We start from the raw sequence: 14,815 nt of genomic DNA, 5'->3' as shown, positions 1-14,815 counted from the left end.
AGACACTGAGCCAATGTCCACACAAGAAATTAATTATACCTCACATTAGGGAAAACATCAAAATGAATCATGCACGACCCTTGAGATCCTGAGGTTGGCCCAGACGAGCCTGTGCTCAGAAGCCCCCCAGCTCCGGCCCCCAGCTGCCCGCACACCCGCCCTCACCAGCAGGCAGGTCCCCATCCACTCAGACACCAGCACGTCCACCTTCTCAGGCAGCACCACATCCTCCACCTTCTGCTGGAACACGGTGATGATGTCGGCAAAGCCGTTCTGCAGGACCAGCTGCCCCGTGTGCTGTGCCATCTCACTGGCCTCCACCGCGTACACCTGCAGCAGCAGAGGCACCGTCAGTGCACATCCAGCCTGCACACGGCCCGTCATCTACTCTCCTGAGTCACAATCAGCATCACGAGAAACGGTCAATGACACAAGATGGAAGAAGCGTTCCAGACAGCAGAGGCAGCGAGGGCTGGGCCACACCTGCCCCTCCAGGGGCACCCAGAAAGGAGCCGCCTCTAACCCTCCCAACTGCCCCCACCTCCTGGACAAGACACAGATGCAGGGCTGCAAGTGGATGGAAGGCTTGCCTGCCCGAGCCGGCTGCCACACGCACAGCAATCTTAATCCATGACCAGCACAGCAAGTTCTTAGCACCCAAGTGACAATGCTGGTCTGTGCCACATCTGAGGCCTGTCAGACAATTTCAAACCCAGGTTCTCAAGGAAGGGTCTGGTGGGAAGCGCCCAAGCGCTGGGTCATGGGTCCTGCAGAGCCTGGACTTGGGTGGACACTGTGCTGCGACCCCACCCACTGTGTAAGGAGTCTCCAAGGCTGCAGCTCGGCTCGGCTCAGCACAGTACAGACGGCCCAAGAGGGGTGGGGAGGGGGCCCAGCGTGTGCATCCCTCCCATCCCCATGAGACCATCCACACCCAAGGCCCAGTACAGACATGTGGGTGCACCTGTTTCTCTACTCAACTGAAATAAACGTCTCACAGAACATACCCCGCCCCACGCAATTCATGGGATATTTTCTATTCTGCCCTATTCCTGTCTGTGCTGTTTGTGACTCATTATACGTGGGCGCCACAGCCTCTAGCATGCAGTCTCAACACACTGCTATTTTACCGACCCTGAGCCCCACGTGCAAGGACGCTCACCAAGACCATGGTGTCATCAGTGAGCCCCCAACAGCTCAGGGTCACAAGTCAGCACGCTCAGAGGCCACCTCAGACGTCACCAGCCTTGGCACAAACACCTGGGATGCGCTCGAGACCCCACTCACCGCTTTAGGCCGCGCATAGTGTGCACAGAAGAGACTGATGATCCCAGTCCCACAGCCCACGTCCAGGATGACTTTATCCGTCAGGGATTCTTTATTCTGCAGGATGACACTGTGGTATTTAGTTGTTCGTGGCTGGTCTGCCAACATTTCCAAGTGGAGTTTCTGGAAGAAATGCATATTCAGAATCACTGCCTGTGACCTAGAGCCATGCTGAGGTCTGGACTGAGATGGAGGGTCAGAGCCACAGCTGATGACCCCTGACCCCAACACCCCACATCTAAAAATATGAGCAAAACACAAGAGCAACAATATAGGCTTCTGGAGTCCCTCAGCTCAGCACAGCATGGCCAGGTGAGCAGAGAGGCAAGAGGGACCACTGTGCACACAGGGGTGCAATGTCGCCCGGACCACCCATGCCCACCTGAGGCAGGAGGGACCACCGCATCCCAACCAGACTCCCCAGGGCCAGGTGTCCAACTAGAGAAAACAGCAATACACCATGAGAGAGAGGCCAGCGTAGGTGGGCAGGGGGTCCCCCAAAGTCCTCTGCACACACGAGCTCACCCCGAGGGATAAGCGAGAGACCCAGCCTTGTCCTGAGGGAGGAAAATGCCTGAAACCCAAGGACACCCACATGAGAATCAGCCACCCGGAAAGGAGGCAGAGAAAGGCTTGCTCAGGGCAGACAGCAAAACCATGGGCTGGAGAAAAGGCTGCATCCCTCCCACCAGCACTCTCAAGCTGCAGAAGGCTCAGCCTAGAAACAGCATTGCCAGAAAGAAGACAGGCAGCAGGTGGGAGCAGAGTGAGGATGCCGCCCAGACCATGCCAGCAGACAGGAGCCTGCACGAGGCCCTCAGAGCCCACCGTGGAGCCTCCCAAGACTCCACAGAATAAAAAACAAAGGGACAGGCAGGAGGAGGTGGGAGACATAGACAACAAAGCAAGGCCCAACTCTCCTGCCCGGAAGCAAAGGATGGGAAAGGCCTACAGTGCCAACACCAATGGAGACAGAGCTGGAGCAGCTACATCAGCACCACACAGAACACAGCTCAGAGCAAAGCAGATTCCCATCGGTTCACATCAACACAGGAATCAATTCACCCAGAGGACATGATTATTCTAAATACTTCTGTACCTAAAAACGGATCTTCAAAATACATAGAGCAAAACCGATACAGATGCAAGAAGAAATAGACAAATTCACAATTATCATCAGAGATTTCAACACTGTGCTCTCAGTAACTGACAGAAGTAGAGAGAAAAATTCTTAAGACTGTGGAAGGCCTGGACATCACTGTCAACCAAGTTAACCTCATTGGTATTTAGAGAACACTTCACCCAACCCCTTATAACAGTAATAATAAACAAAAAATATCTAGGAACAAATTTAACAAGAAAGGTGCACAACCACGTATGATAAAGAGATATTATCCTTATCTTAAAATACTAAGAGATATTAAACAAAGCTTAAGTAATCAGAGACTGAGAGTCAATGTTATAAAGATGTCGGTTCTCCCAAAATTAACATAAACATTCCATGCAGTACCTACTAAAGGAGGAAGCACAACAAAATGATAATAAAATTAGTTTCAAAACAGAAGTGCCCAAGGCTAATGAGGAAAATGCTTTAAAAAAAAAAAGAACGCTGGAGACCTAGCTCTTGCAGATCCTACAAAGGTGCAGTGATGGAAATGATGAAGCACTGGGAACTGCAGTAAACAGACCAGTGAAACAACAGGAATCCTACAGCAGACCCCTGAAATCCAGAGCACGACAAATGCACCGTTTCACATCAATGCGAAGGGAACTGTCCAGTAACTGAGGCTGGGGTCGCTGGAGATTTGTGGGCATACATTAGGGTTGAATTTTACATTATATTTTTTACAACAAATAATTTCTAGATTTTTTATTATTTAAAATCTCATTGTTTAAAATAGGATCAGAAGGCCAGGCAGGGTGCCTCACCCTTGTAATTCCAGTACTTTGGGAAGCTAAGGTGAGGGTCCCTTAAACCCAAGAGTTTGAGGATACAGTGAACTATGATTGCACCACTGCACTCCAGCCTGTCATACGACAGAGTGTGACGCCATCTCTAAAAAACATAAAAAACAAAAATAAAATAACATAGAATCATAACAGTTCTGAAAAAAAAGTGTGGGTATTTATAATTTTACAGTGAGGAAGGTTTTTCACAAAGAAGAAAAAGAAGTCACAAAGAGAAGAAAAACATATTAGGCTACACAAAGAAAAAAGTTGTATGTGGGAAAAAATTTCACAAAGTCACAAAAATTCACAAATTCAGGCTAAATTACTTAACACACGAATCAACAAAAATCAAAAGGGGCAAATAATATGAAAGTTTACAAAAAAAGAAAAAATACAAAAGGCCAATAAACACATAAAAGATGATCAATCTTACTTAAAAAATGGGAATCAAAACTAAAAGATGCCATATTTAACCTTTAAGGTCAAAGTCCTTTTTCACTTTGATTTGTGGTGGGGAAATGAGCTTTCACACACCATCAGTGGATCCATGCCATGGTGTGAAATGTCCCCAAAAATCCATGTACTGAAACCTAATCGCCAGCATGATGGCATTAAGAGGCCACCTTTGGAGGTTACTAAGAAAGGGTCTGTGGTGGAAGAGGTGCTCCCAGCCCTCCCGCCTTCACCACGTGAGGACAGCCATGAGGTGCCATCTTGGACACCAATGCCAGTGCCTCCCCAGCCTCCAGAACTGCGAGAAACAAAGCTTTGTTCTTCATAATTTATTTAGTCTAAGGTATTTTGTTACAGCAGCACAAACAGACTAAGTGTATAATTAGCAAATCTTTCTGGAGGGCTAATTGGCAAGATCCACTTAAGGAAACCACACGTACGTACACACACACACACACACACACACACCCCCCCTAGGAATTTACCCTATAGAAATTCTAAACAGCATTTAACAGGATTATATAGGACTCCATTACAGCATTATTTATCATGATAAAAAGCTATTAAATAACCACTGTCCAAATATCAACAGGATCCTTTTAAAGTAACACAATGCTCTGCAGCTGTTATAAAGAGTGACAGGTGCCAATATGAGAGATCTTCAAAATACTACAGCTATGTGAAAAAAGCAAGGTGAAGACCTGAGTAGCGGAACAATGTCTTTTCTATACATTAAAAACATAAAATACATTAGGTGTCACTTGGACTTCGTAAGCACAGAGGAATCTGGTGGGCAGTGGTTCTTGCAGCTAAGAGGCGGCAGAGCTGGGAGGCTGGCATTGGCTTTTCATTATGTATCTTTCCTTAATGGATAGAAATCACTAACCACGTACAGACATGAATAGTTTTTAACTTTTAATTGTGAAATATGGCATACCTACAAAAAAGTGCAATAAAAAGTATCTGCACAGTTTATCAAGTATTGTTATATAGCAAACACCTCTATACCTATATCCAACCCCAGAACACTGCCAGCACGTCAGAACTCCTGACTCAGCCACGCTGGTCCCAGAGCCTCCCCTACCAGCAGGTAACCTCCATTCAACAATCAGGGGAGCCACTCCTGCCCTCAGTCAGTCTCAGCACCCATGCGCACTCACAAACAGTACCTTCCAGCTGGGCGCAATGGTTCATGCCTGTAATCCCAGCCCTTTGGGAGGCTGAGACAGGAGGATCACTTGAGGCCTGGAGTTCGAGACCAGACTGGCCAACATGGCAAAACCCCCTCAACTAAAAATACAAAAATTAGCCAGGCATGGTGGCACGCACCTGTAGTCCCAGGTACACAGGAGGCTGCGGCAGGAGAACTGCTTGAACCCGGGAGGCAGAGGCTGCAGTGAACTGGGATCTTGCCACTGCACTCCAGCCTGGGTGACAGAGCAAGACTCTGTCTCAAAAAAAAAAACAAAAACAAAAACAAAAACAAACAAAAAACCTTCTAATGTGGCCTCTTAACTTTATATAATTGAGTCAAACGTTATAGATTCTTTGCCCTATTCCTTCTTTCAACTAACATCATTTTTATAACATTCATCCTGCAAGTAACTGTTTTCATCTAGTTTTAAAATGTAACCAGAGATTGTTGCCTGGACGATCGGGTTACAGGCATTTCTCCATGGCAGGGAAAAAATTTTGGTAAGCTATTTAGAAGTTGGGATTTTATTATTTTTTTAGGGACAGAGTCTGGTTCAATCACCCAGGCTGGAGCGCAGTAGCGCAATCATAGCTCACCACAGCCTTGAACTCCTGGCTTCAAGTGATGCTCTGACCTCAGCTTCCCAAAGTCCTATGATTACACGCATGAGCTACCATACCTGACCTAAGTATTATTATTCATAGATTTATAGAATTTTTTTTTTTTTTTTTTGAGACAGGCTCTCGCTCTGTAGCCCAGGCTGAAGTGCAATGGCACCATCATGGCTCACTGCAGACTCGGCCTCCAAGGCTTGAGCAATCCTCCCACTTCAGCCTCTCGAGTAGCTGGGACTACAGGTGTGCATGCACCACCATGCCCAGCTAATTATATTTTTTATTTTTTTTGTAGAGACGAATTATATTTTTTATTTTTTCTCACTATGTTGTCAGGCTGGTCTTGAACACTTGGTCTCAAGCCAAGTGTCCTTTTGCCTTGGCTTCCCAAAGTGTAGGGATTACAGGTGTCAGCCACCACACTCAGCCTAATTTCATTTTTAAAGTAAAATTTACTACTTTTTTTTTAAATACTGAGGGAGCATGCACATAATCTCATTGCTCAAATCACATCTCTAAGCCAGGGGTCGGCAAATTAAGCCATGGGCCAAATCTAGCCCACCACCTGTTTTTGGATGGCCTCCAAACTAACAGTGGTTTTTACATTTTTAAATGATTTTTTTAAATCAAAAGAAAATAATTTGTGACATATGAAAACTGTACAGTATAAATTCAAATTTCAAGATCCATAAATAAAGTTTTATTGGAACACAACACTGCACACTTTGTGTGTCGTCCACAGTGGCTTCCACACAACCATGTCAAAGCTGAGTGGCTACAACAGAGAAGCTCTGGCCTGTAAGACTATGGGCCTGCTCTGAACGGTGCAGTAGGAACTAAAGCTAGAGAGAACCCACCGCCTGGCCAGCTGAACAGGGAATTTAGAAAGCAATACCAGAGTTCCATAGCTGCCGAAGTACTCTTCATCCTGCCACGTGTCCTCGGGGTCGTACTCATCCACGTGCTTCCCCATATGGTTTGCTGGAATGTACCCACAGCAGCCCGCACGCTCACCCCACCACCAATCTGCAGTGGTTTGTCTCAGGATAAGAATTTTTTCTCCTCTCAAAAAACTGAGCTGGAAAAAAAAAAGTTAAAATTCAATAAGAAAACCAGTCATTGGTATTTCAAATGTGGCTCAGTGATAAATCCCATCAATGGTGACAAAATCACAGAGATTTCAAACAGGAGTCAGTGGGTAATGACAGCAACTGAGAATATTTGCAAGTGACACCATGACTTAGCGATGCCTCTGGAACATCTACCTGAAAGGAGGGCACAGCTTAACTGATATTTTTTAAAAGAAGGAGTAAACATTTTCAAATGGCTTAGGAGAGAATTTCTCAACAGCTTCTTCATTGTAACTCAACTATGCCAACTGAGTTACTGGAGGCTTACTCTAAGAAATTCCTGTCACAAAGTAAACAAAGCTACGTCCAAGCAGATATAGCTTGATATATTTGGTAGCCTTACTATTCATTAACTGGGTGGGTTCTAAATTCCAAGTAGAAACCAGGACAGATGCTTCTGCCCCTGGCTGAGGGTCCCCACTCCATGCCTGGTATCTTTACATCATGCTTGAGGCAGAACTGGTTAGGCTGTGAGCTTCACGCACAGGTCTTGTGTGGCCCTAAGCATCTGAATACTTCTTCATTTAACTTTGGTGTGACTTCTGCAAAATTTATCTCATTTTGACACTGAACATGCCGAAAGCCATAAAGTATTGACCACCACGCGTGGCTACCTGGGTCTCATCGGTGGCAGCATAGTCCGCGATGGCCACGAACTCCTCTGGCTGTACTCCCTCCTGCAGGAGACCGGCCTCACTGCACTCAGCAGGCTCTTCTCCCTGCTCAAAGCCAAGGAAAGGGTGAGGAGAGGACGCTGGAGCTTTTTTTTTTTTTTTTTGGCTATGTTATTAGGATGGTTTCAAATTTCAAATACAGATTCATGTGTCCAAGTATTTATTATACAAACTATTTGGATCATCTTTACTACTATTGATGGGATTTTTATTTAATATTCACCTTCACTCTACATTTCTTTTCTAAAAAAAAAAATGATTTGGACCCTAAAAGAGAACATCAAAGCAAGAAGTCAGAAACAGGCACCGCTAGTGTCTATTTGGTGAGGAGCCCTTGTCCTTCATCAGCTCTGCTTCCTGAAGGTGATCATCAACTCCATGAAGAGAAACCAGTGTGAGGACAGAGCCAGGGGCCCAGCGCCCCAGGCAGGCACAGCCAGGAGCCTGTGGAAAGAGCTGATGGCATGGCACAAACCCCACGAGGCAGCAGGGCCCAGCTTGGACCCACACAGGTCCTTGGAGCCTCCCCCAACCTCTCCATTTTTTTTTTTTTTTTTTTTGAGACAGAGTCTCGCTCTGTTGCCCAGGCTGGAGGGCAATGGCATGATCTCAGCTCAGGGCAACCTCTGCTGCCTCCTCTCCAGTGATTCTGATGCCTCAGCCTCCCAAGTAGCTGGGACTACAGGTGTGCACCACTACACCCAGCTAATTTTTTGTATTTTTAGTAGAGATGGGGTTTCACCATGTTGCCTCGAAATCCTGAGCTCAGGCAATCCACCTGCCTCATCTTCCCAAAGTGCTAGGACTACAGGCATGAGCCACCATGCCTGGCCATTCACTTTATATAAGAATAAGCTTGCCTGGAAGACATCACTGCAGGGGGCAGAACCTCAAATCACACACTCCAGTTCAATGAATCAACCTTGTCTCAATACATACATTTTAAACACATTTTCCTAAACATAAAAGTAATTCGTGTTTCCTTTAGAAAATGTGTGAAAACACCAAGTACACAGAAGAAAATTAAAACCTCCTGTAATTTCGCTCACTGATCACAGATAATAACAGACAGCACACTGGTGTTTATACTTTCAGACTTTTAAAAAAGTGGACATGTAACACAAGTACAAAGCGTTCACTGGGTTCACACAATAAGCCTGTGGCCTATGGTTTTCACTTTATAAACTCTGAACATTTTTCTTATTAAATATACTTCTAACACTATTTAATATCTGTATGGTATTCCAGTCTATGAATTATCATGACTTACTTATCCAGTTTTCTAGTCTTGTACATTTAGACTTTTCAGTTTTTACTATTCTAAATTATGTTAAGATGAACTTCTTTCAACATAAATCATTCTGTATGTACCTTAATCTTCTTAGGGTAAGTCTCTGAATGTGAACTTGATGGACCAAGACTATGCGTACTTTATGGCTTTTGGTTTTACTACCCAGTGCTCTCCAGAAAGGTGTTCCTTGGACCGCTTACTGAGAGGGAACCGCCAATCTTTCCACACTCTCACTCAATAGATACCAATCACTTTAGTCTCTGTCAATTTCATGGGTAAAAATCACTTTTGTTACTTCCATTTCCCTCTCTTTGTGTGGTTAGGCGTTTTTAAAATACTTGCTGGCATCTTTTTTTACCTTACTGCCTATTTGTACCCTTTGTGCTTTTCCCTATGCCAGGAGCATGACTCACTCTAAGGCAGCACTGCCCTCTGCTTGCTCTCCACCCCATCCCTGATCCACCCAGCCCAGGCAACCCTTACTAACTGCCCGGTGTGCGGCCTTCCACACCTCCACCATGCCCATGTCACACACAAAGCCCTGTGTACACGTGTACACACACACACACACACACACACAGGCCATTTCTTTGCTTGGCTTTCTTTTTTTTAAGATGGAGTCTCGCTCTGTCGCCTAGGCTAGAGTGCAGTGGCACAGTCTCGGCTCACTGCAACCTCCACCTCCCCAGTTCAAGCAATTCGCATGTCTCAGCCTCCCGAGAGGCTGGGACTACAGGCGTGTGTCACTACGCCCAGCTAATTTTTGCATTTTTGCTAGAAATGGATGGGGTTTCATCATGTTGGCCAGGCTGGTCTCGAATTCCTCACTTCAAGTGATCTGCCCACCTGAGCTTCCCAAAGTGCTGGCATTACAGGCGTGGGCCACCACGCCTGACCTGCACTTTGCTTTTCTTACACAATACCTTCTGGAAAAACTCTCCAACTGTTAGAACCCTGATTTACTACCTTCAATGGCTATATGATATTCCATAGCAGGAATTCCACTTGATTCTTCAGCCATCCCCCATTGATAGACTTTGTCTTGGTATCCAGTTTTCTACCACCATAACCGATGCTGCAACAAAAGAAGTCTGTGCACAGATAAGCTTATGTGACGACATTTTATTTCTGGAGGATAGAATGCCAGGGTTGAAGAATACGCTTTTTTTTTTTTTGAGATGAGGTCACCCTCTGTCACCCAGGCTAGAGTGCAGTGGCGCGATCCTGGCTCATGGCAACCTCCACCTCCCAAGCTAAAGCAATCCTCCTACCTCAGCCTCTCAAGTAGCTGGGACTACTCTTTGTATAATATAGATACTATTTGACATCTCAAGAAATTGTTTTACAAACATACTGTTTTCCCAGTTATCTTGTTTATGATCAGCACCTCAAGAGTCAGGTCAACAGAAATTTTCCAAACTGAAGCACAAAATGAAAAAAAAAAAAGAATAGAGCATGAGACATGTCAAACAGCAGCAAAAATTCTAACTTATGTTTACATGGAGACCTTGAAAAAGCAGAGAGAAGATGAGGCAGAAAAAAATAAATGAAGAGATAATGGTGGAGATTTTTCCAAAATTAAAAAAAAAAAAAAAAAACATCAAGGCCAAGGTGGGCAGATTACCTGAGATCAGAAGTTTGAGACCAGCCTGGCCAACATAGTGAAACCCGTCTCTACTAAAAATACAAAAAATTAGCCGAGCGTGATGGTGGTCGCCTGTAGTCCCAGCTACTCAGGAGGCTGAGGCAGGAGAATGGCGCGAACCCAGGAGGTGGAGCTTGCAGTGAGCTGAGATCACACTACTGTACTCCAGCCTGGGCTACAGAGCGAGACTCCGTCTCAAAAAAAAAAAAAAAAAAAAATGTAGGCAAAACACATTTCATAGTTTGACACAGCAGACTCACACTAGTAAATATAAACATAAAGTTGTCAGGTTGAAGGGAAATGATCCTACATGAAAACACAGAATGCAAGAAAAAGGGAAAGACCTCAAAAAAGGCAAATAATATGTTGGGAAACATAAAAAAGACTATTTATTTTACTTTATAAAAAAAGACTCGATAGCATAAAGCAACAATGATAATTTATTGTGGGGTTTACAACACATGTAAAATTAAAATGTTACATCAACAGTACAAAAATATGGATGCTGGTAAATGAAACTAACTTCTAAGATCTTTACCTTATGAAGTGGTTAAAAAAAAAGACTGAAATTGAGTTAGGATGCATACTGCAATTTCTTGGGAAAACACTAAAACAATATAAAAAGATACAGCTAACAAGCTAGTAAAGGAGGCAATGTGGAATTATAGAAAATACTTTATCCACAAGAGGGCAGGAATGGAGACATGCACAAAAAAGAAATGTGACAAATATAAAACAAACAGCAAAATGTTACACTTAATCATATTAGTCATAACATTAAATGTTAATAGACTAAATACTCCAATTAAGAGGCAGAAATTGTGTTTAACAGAGGAACAAAAAAACAGACCTAAGAGCTAGACCCAACTAGCTCTTTACAAGAAAAACGCTTTAAATAATAAGGACTTAAGTTGAGGAAAAAAAAAATACACACACACACACACACACACACACACTTTATGTAAGCACTAATGATAAAAAAGCTGGTACAGCTATATTAACATTAAAAAAAGGTACATGCAAGAAAAGAAGTATTTATTAACAGGTAAAAAGACAGATATTTTATAAAAAATAAGGTCAATTAATCTAGAAAACAAAACCTATACTAAATATATACACCCAATAACAGGGACTCAAAATATACAAAGCAAAAAGTGATAGAACCAAAAGGAAAAATAGATATATCTACAATCGAAGTGGAGAATTTTTAGTAACTGATAGAAGATGGCAAAAAAATCAGAAAAGATAGAGATTTGAACAATACTAATAACACATTTGATCTTCATGACATTTATAGAATGCTACACTCAACAACTGCAGAATACATGGTCTTTGCAAGTACTCATGGAACATTCACCAAAATATTCCATATGATTAGAATATAAAGCAAGCCTGAATAAATTTTAAAAGACTGAAATTATAGAGGATGTTATGTTCTCTAACCAATGTAATCAAAGCAAAATTAAATAAGAAAAAGTAAAATTTCCAAAATGTTTAGAAATTGATCAACATACTTTCAAATAGCCCAGAAAACTTCTAATTTCCATTGAATATATTAGAAAATATTTTGAAGAATGAAAATGCATTTAAATATGTGAGGTACAGCTACAGCAGTGATTAGAGGAAAGTCATAGCTTTAAAGACTATTAAAGAAAGGTTTAAAATAAATTATCTAAGCTTCCCTCTCAGATGTTACAAAAATTAACCCAAATACAACAGAATGAAATAAAGGCAAAAGCAGAAATCAATGAAATAGAAAAACAGAGAAATCAACACAGATAAAATTGGTTCTTTATAAAAATAAAATTGATAAAACCCTAAGAAAAGACTAATCAAGTGTGAAAAAAAGCGATAAAACACAAATTACCATTATAAGACACCTCTTCTATAATGGAGGGTGGTATTAACAGGATGAACACAAGTATTACTGAAGCACTACCATGACCAGTCAGCAAAATTGAGATAACAAGATACGATTTCTAAACCATGAGACTGACCGAAACTTAAAAGTCTGATACTCTCAAGTGTCAGCAAACACCACTGTGGGCTACTGACAGACCTGTGAACTCATAAAGTCATTGTAGGGAACAACTGATCATTATCCAGTAAAACTGAAACTTGCAATCCCTTGCACCCTGCAATGCCATTACTGGAGCACAGAGGTATGGAGAAGGACGGTCACTACAGCATTGTTTGAAATAGAAAAAACTAGAAACAACTTAAGTGTCCAACAAAAGGGGAATAAGTAAAATGGGGTATATGCCTACTGTGTATATACCCTATATATACTGCAACAGGCCCATACAGATATCTACAAATAGGATACTTTACACTTTCAGAGAAGGAACACACTATCCTACTGTGGCAGGATTGAACCAGCATTACACATATAACAACAAGGACAAATTCCCCAAAGGTAAAGTTAAATGAAGAGGCAAGCTACAGGTGACACTGAGAGTATGACACCACTTATGGAAACTCTAAAAAGCGCACATAAACAATATCATATGTCATTCAAGGATATCTATATAAGCCATAGAGGTACAAAAATGGTGCAGTGGCACAAAACAGATTCATGATTCACAGTAGTGTTTGCCTCTAGAGAGAGAAGAGGAGGAATAGGACTGAGACTGGGGAACAAACTTTATCTAGAGTGTTGCTTTTTCTTTTTTAAGAGATGAAGTCTCACTTTATTGGCCACGCTGGAATGCAGTGGCTATTCACAGGCACAATCATAATACACCACATCCTCAAACTCCTGGCCCCAAGTGATCCTCCCGCTTCAGCCTCCTGAGTAGCTGAACTACAGACACACCCGACAGTATTTTTTATATATACATATATATATATATATACACACACACACACACGCATATATGTATGTACACACACACATATATATAGCTTAATGTACACCGTTTAATGTAGTTGATGTTTACAATATCATTCTGGAAATGTCCTAACATTTGTTAAATTTCTCGAAAGAAAAATAAGATGTCCACGGAATTAAAACATTTTATGAATAATTAAAGAAATTAATGAACGATTCTGACTATAAATAAAATTCCTATATATAAAAAGCCAAATGAAAGATCATTGGAATGAAAGAGAAAAAAAGAAAACATTAAAATTGACATAACAGATACGGAAATGCTGGATTTTTAAAAACAGTATCTATTATTCAGTTGGTGACTTTTACATAATCAACATTCCTTAAAATTTGAGGGTTTTTTTTTTACTGCTAACTTGAACGAAACTACATGAGTACCCCAAGCAGAAACAGTATGAATACATAAATCTTTTCTAATGTGTCCAACTTGCCTTCAATATATTGCTGGTATTATGCCTGAAATTTTATTGAACAGCTCAGAAAATATGCTTGCTTTGCCAGTTCACGTACCAAAAACGGAACCCTAAATGATGCTATGTTTTGGGGCTAAGTATTTCCTTAGAATTGTTATGGTGCCCAAGGCAGGATGTCACCTTACAGGCACTGCGTTTCCTCTGCCTCACAATCTTCACATTTAAGCATTCTACTGCCGGTGGCCACCTTCCAAGGCACAAGTCAAAGCTCCATCACATCTGTGAGCTGACGCTTAGCTCTCTGTAATGCTCACATTCATTAAACACAGATTTTTAGGAAGTGGAACCGAAATTACCTGCGATTCACTTCTGGGACAGTCACCTGATGTTGCCATAGTTCTCTTAGGCTCTGCCTCATAACTGCTGCTTTATTTCATTTTCTTTTCCATTTCTACTTTTAAAAAGAGAAGGAGACACAAAGTACTTGTTACATTGCTTAATAATTGAGTTCACTTAACTTCTAAGGTGCATAATAAATGTCCTCTACCAAACAGAAGTAAAATGTGTATGTGTGAAGATTAGTATAGAAATGAAAATTTACAATTCTTTACAGAGACAAAAGCATTTAAAAATCATAAACTTCAAGTAGTGTGTTTTCTTCACTAGTCTGCAAGGTGTTAATCTTGTTCATTTGCTGAAGCCTGTTAGTTTCTGTTAGATCAGGTGTCGACAGTATTCGTTAATTTCTTAGAACTGTGATAGCTTTAATTCCAATTAAAAGTCCCTACCTGGGACTTTACAGTGTTTCTACTAACAGGAACCAAGGTCTGCATCTTCCAGTCTTTTCCTTCTTCTCAATTCTTATATTTCCAGTGATAGTGTAATCCACACACTGCTCTGGGATCAATGTGTTCTTAAAATTGCATAGCAATTCTTTGTTTAAAATGCATGCTTCACTTCTAAATCCAGACTTGAAGCTTATTTTGTGATATTCGTAGTTACAAATGCTTACTGATTTACATAATTATATTTTCATTGGAAAACTTGGGTCCAAATTGGGACGGGGTCGGAGTGGAGGCCGCGGTGCGCGCAGGATCCAGCCCTCCTAAGATGCCCTCGGGAGGAACAGGATCATGGAGGGTGGGAACAGGTGGCCAATGAAGGGGGGTGAGAAGGGGGCAGGAAGCGAGAGGGCCACGCGTGGACGCAGGGGCACGAGAGGGTCAGGCTGGGA

The 14,815-nt window shown here is 42.3% G+C and overlaps 1 protein-coding gene across 15 annotated transcripts in view; it reads right to left on the bottom strand.

Annotated features, from left to right (window-relative positions):
- Positions 1–14,815, bottom strand: part of PRMT2 (protein arginine methyltransferase 2) — a 31,693-nt gene that overhangs the window by 16,406 nt on the left and 472 nt on the right. For 8 of the 15 annotated variants that reach the window (XM_054542404.2, XM_024239208.3, XM_063720780.1 and 5 more), the window contains 5 exon segments: positions 13,938–14,032; positions 7,283–7,387; positions 6,434–6,616; positions 1,288–1,449; positions 166–330 (listed from right to left, as the gene is read on the bottom strand). In XM_054542404.2, the coding sequence (XP_054398379.2) occupies positions 166–330; positions 1,288–1,449; positions 6,434–6,616; positions 7,283–7,387; positions 13,938–13,976 (654 nt within the window). In that variant the 5' untranslated portion in view covers positions 13,977–14,032. 15 annotated transcript variants of the gene reach the window in all.

This window comes from Pongo abelii, chromosome 22, assembly GCF_028885655.2.
Source record: "Pongo abelii isolate AG06213 chromosome 22, NHGRI_mPonAbe1-v2.0_pri, whole genome shotgun sequence".
NCBI classification, from domain to species: Eukaryota; Metazoa; Chordata; class Mammalia; order Primates; family Hominidae; genus Pongo; species Pongo abelii.
Note: the sequence above shows the minus strand (reverse complement) of the source record. Positions and strands in the feature narration are given on the sequence as shown.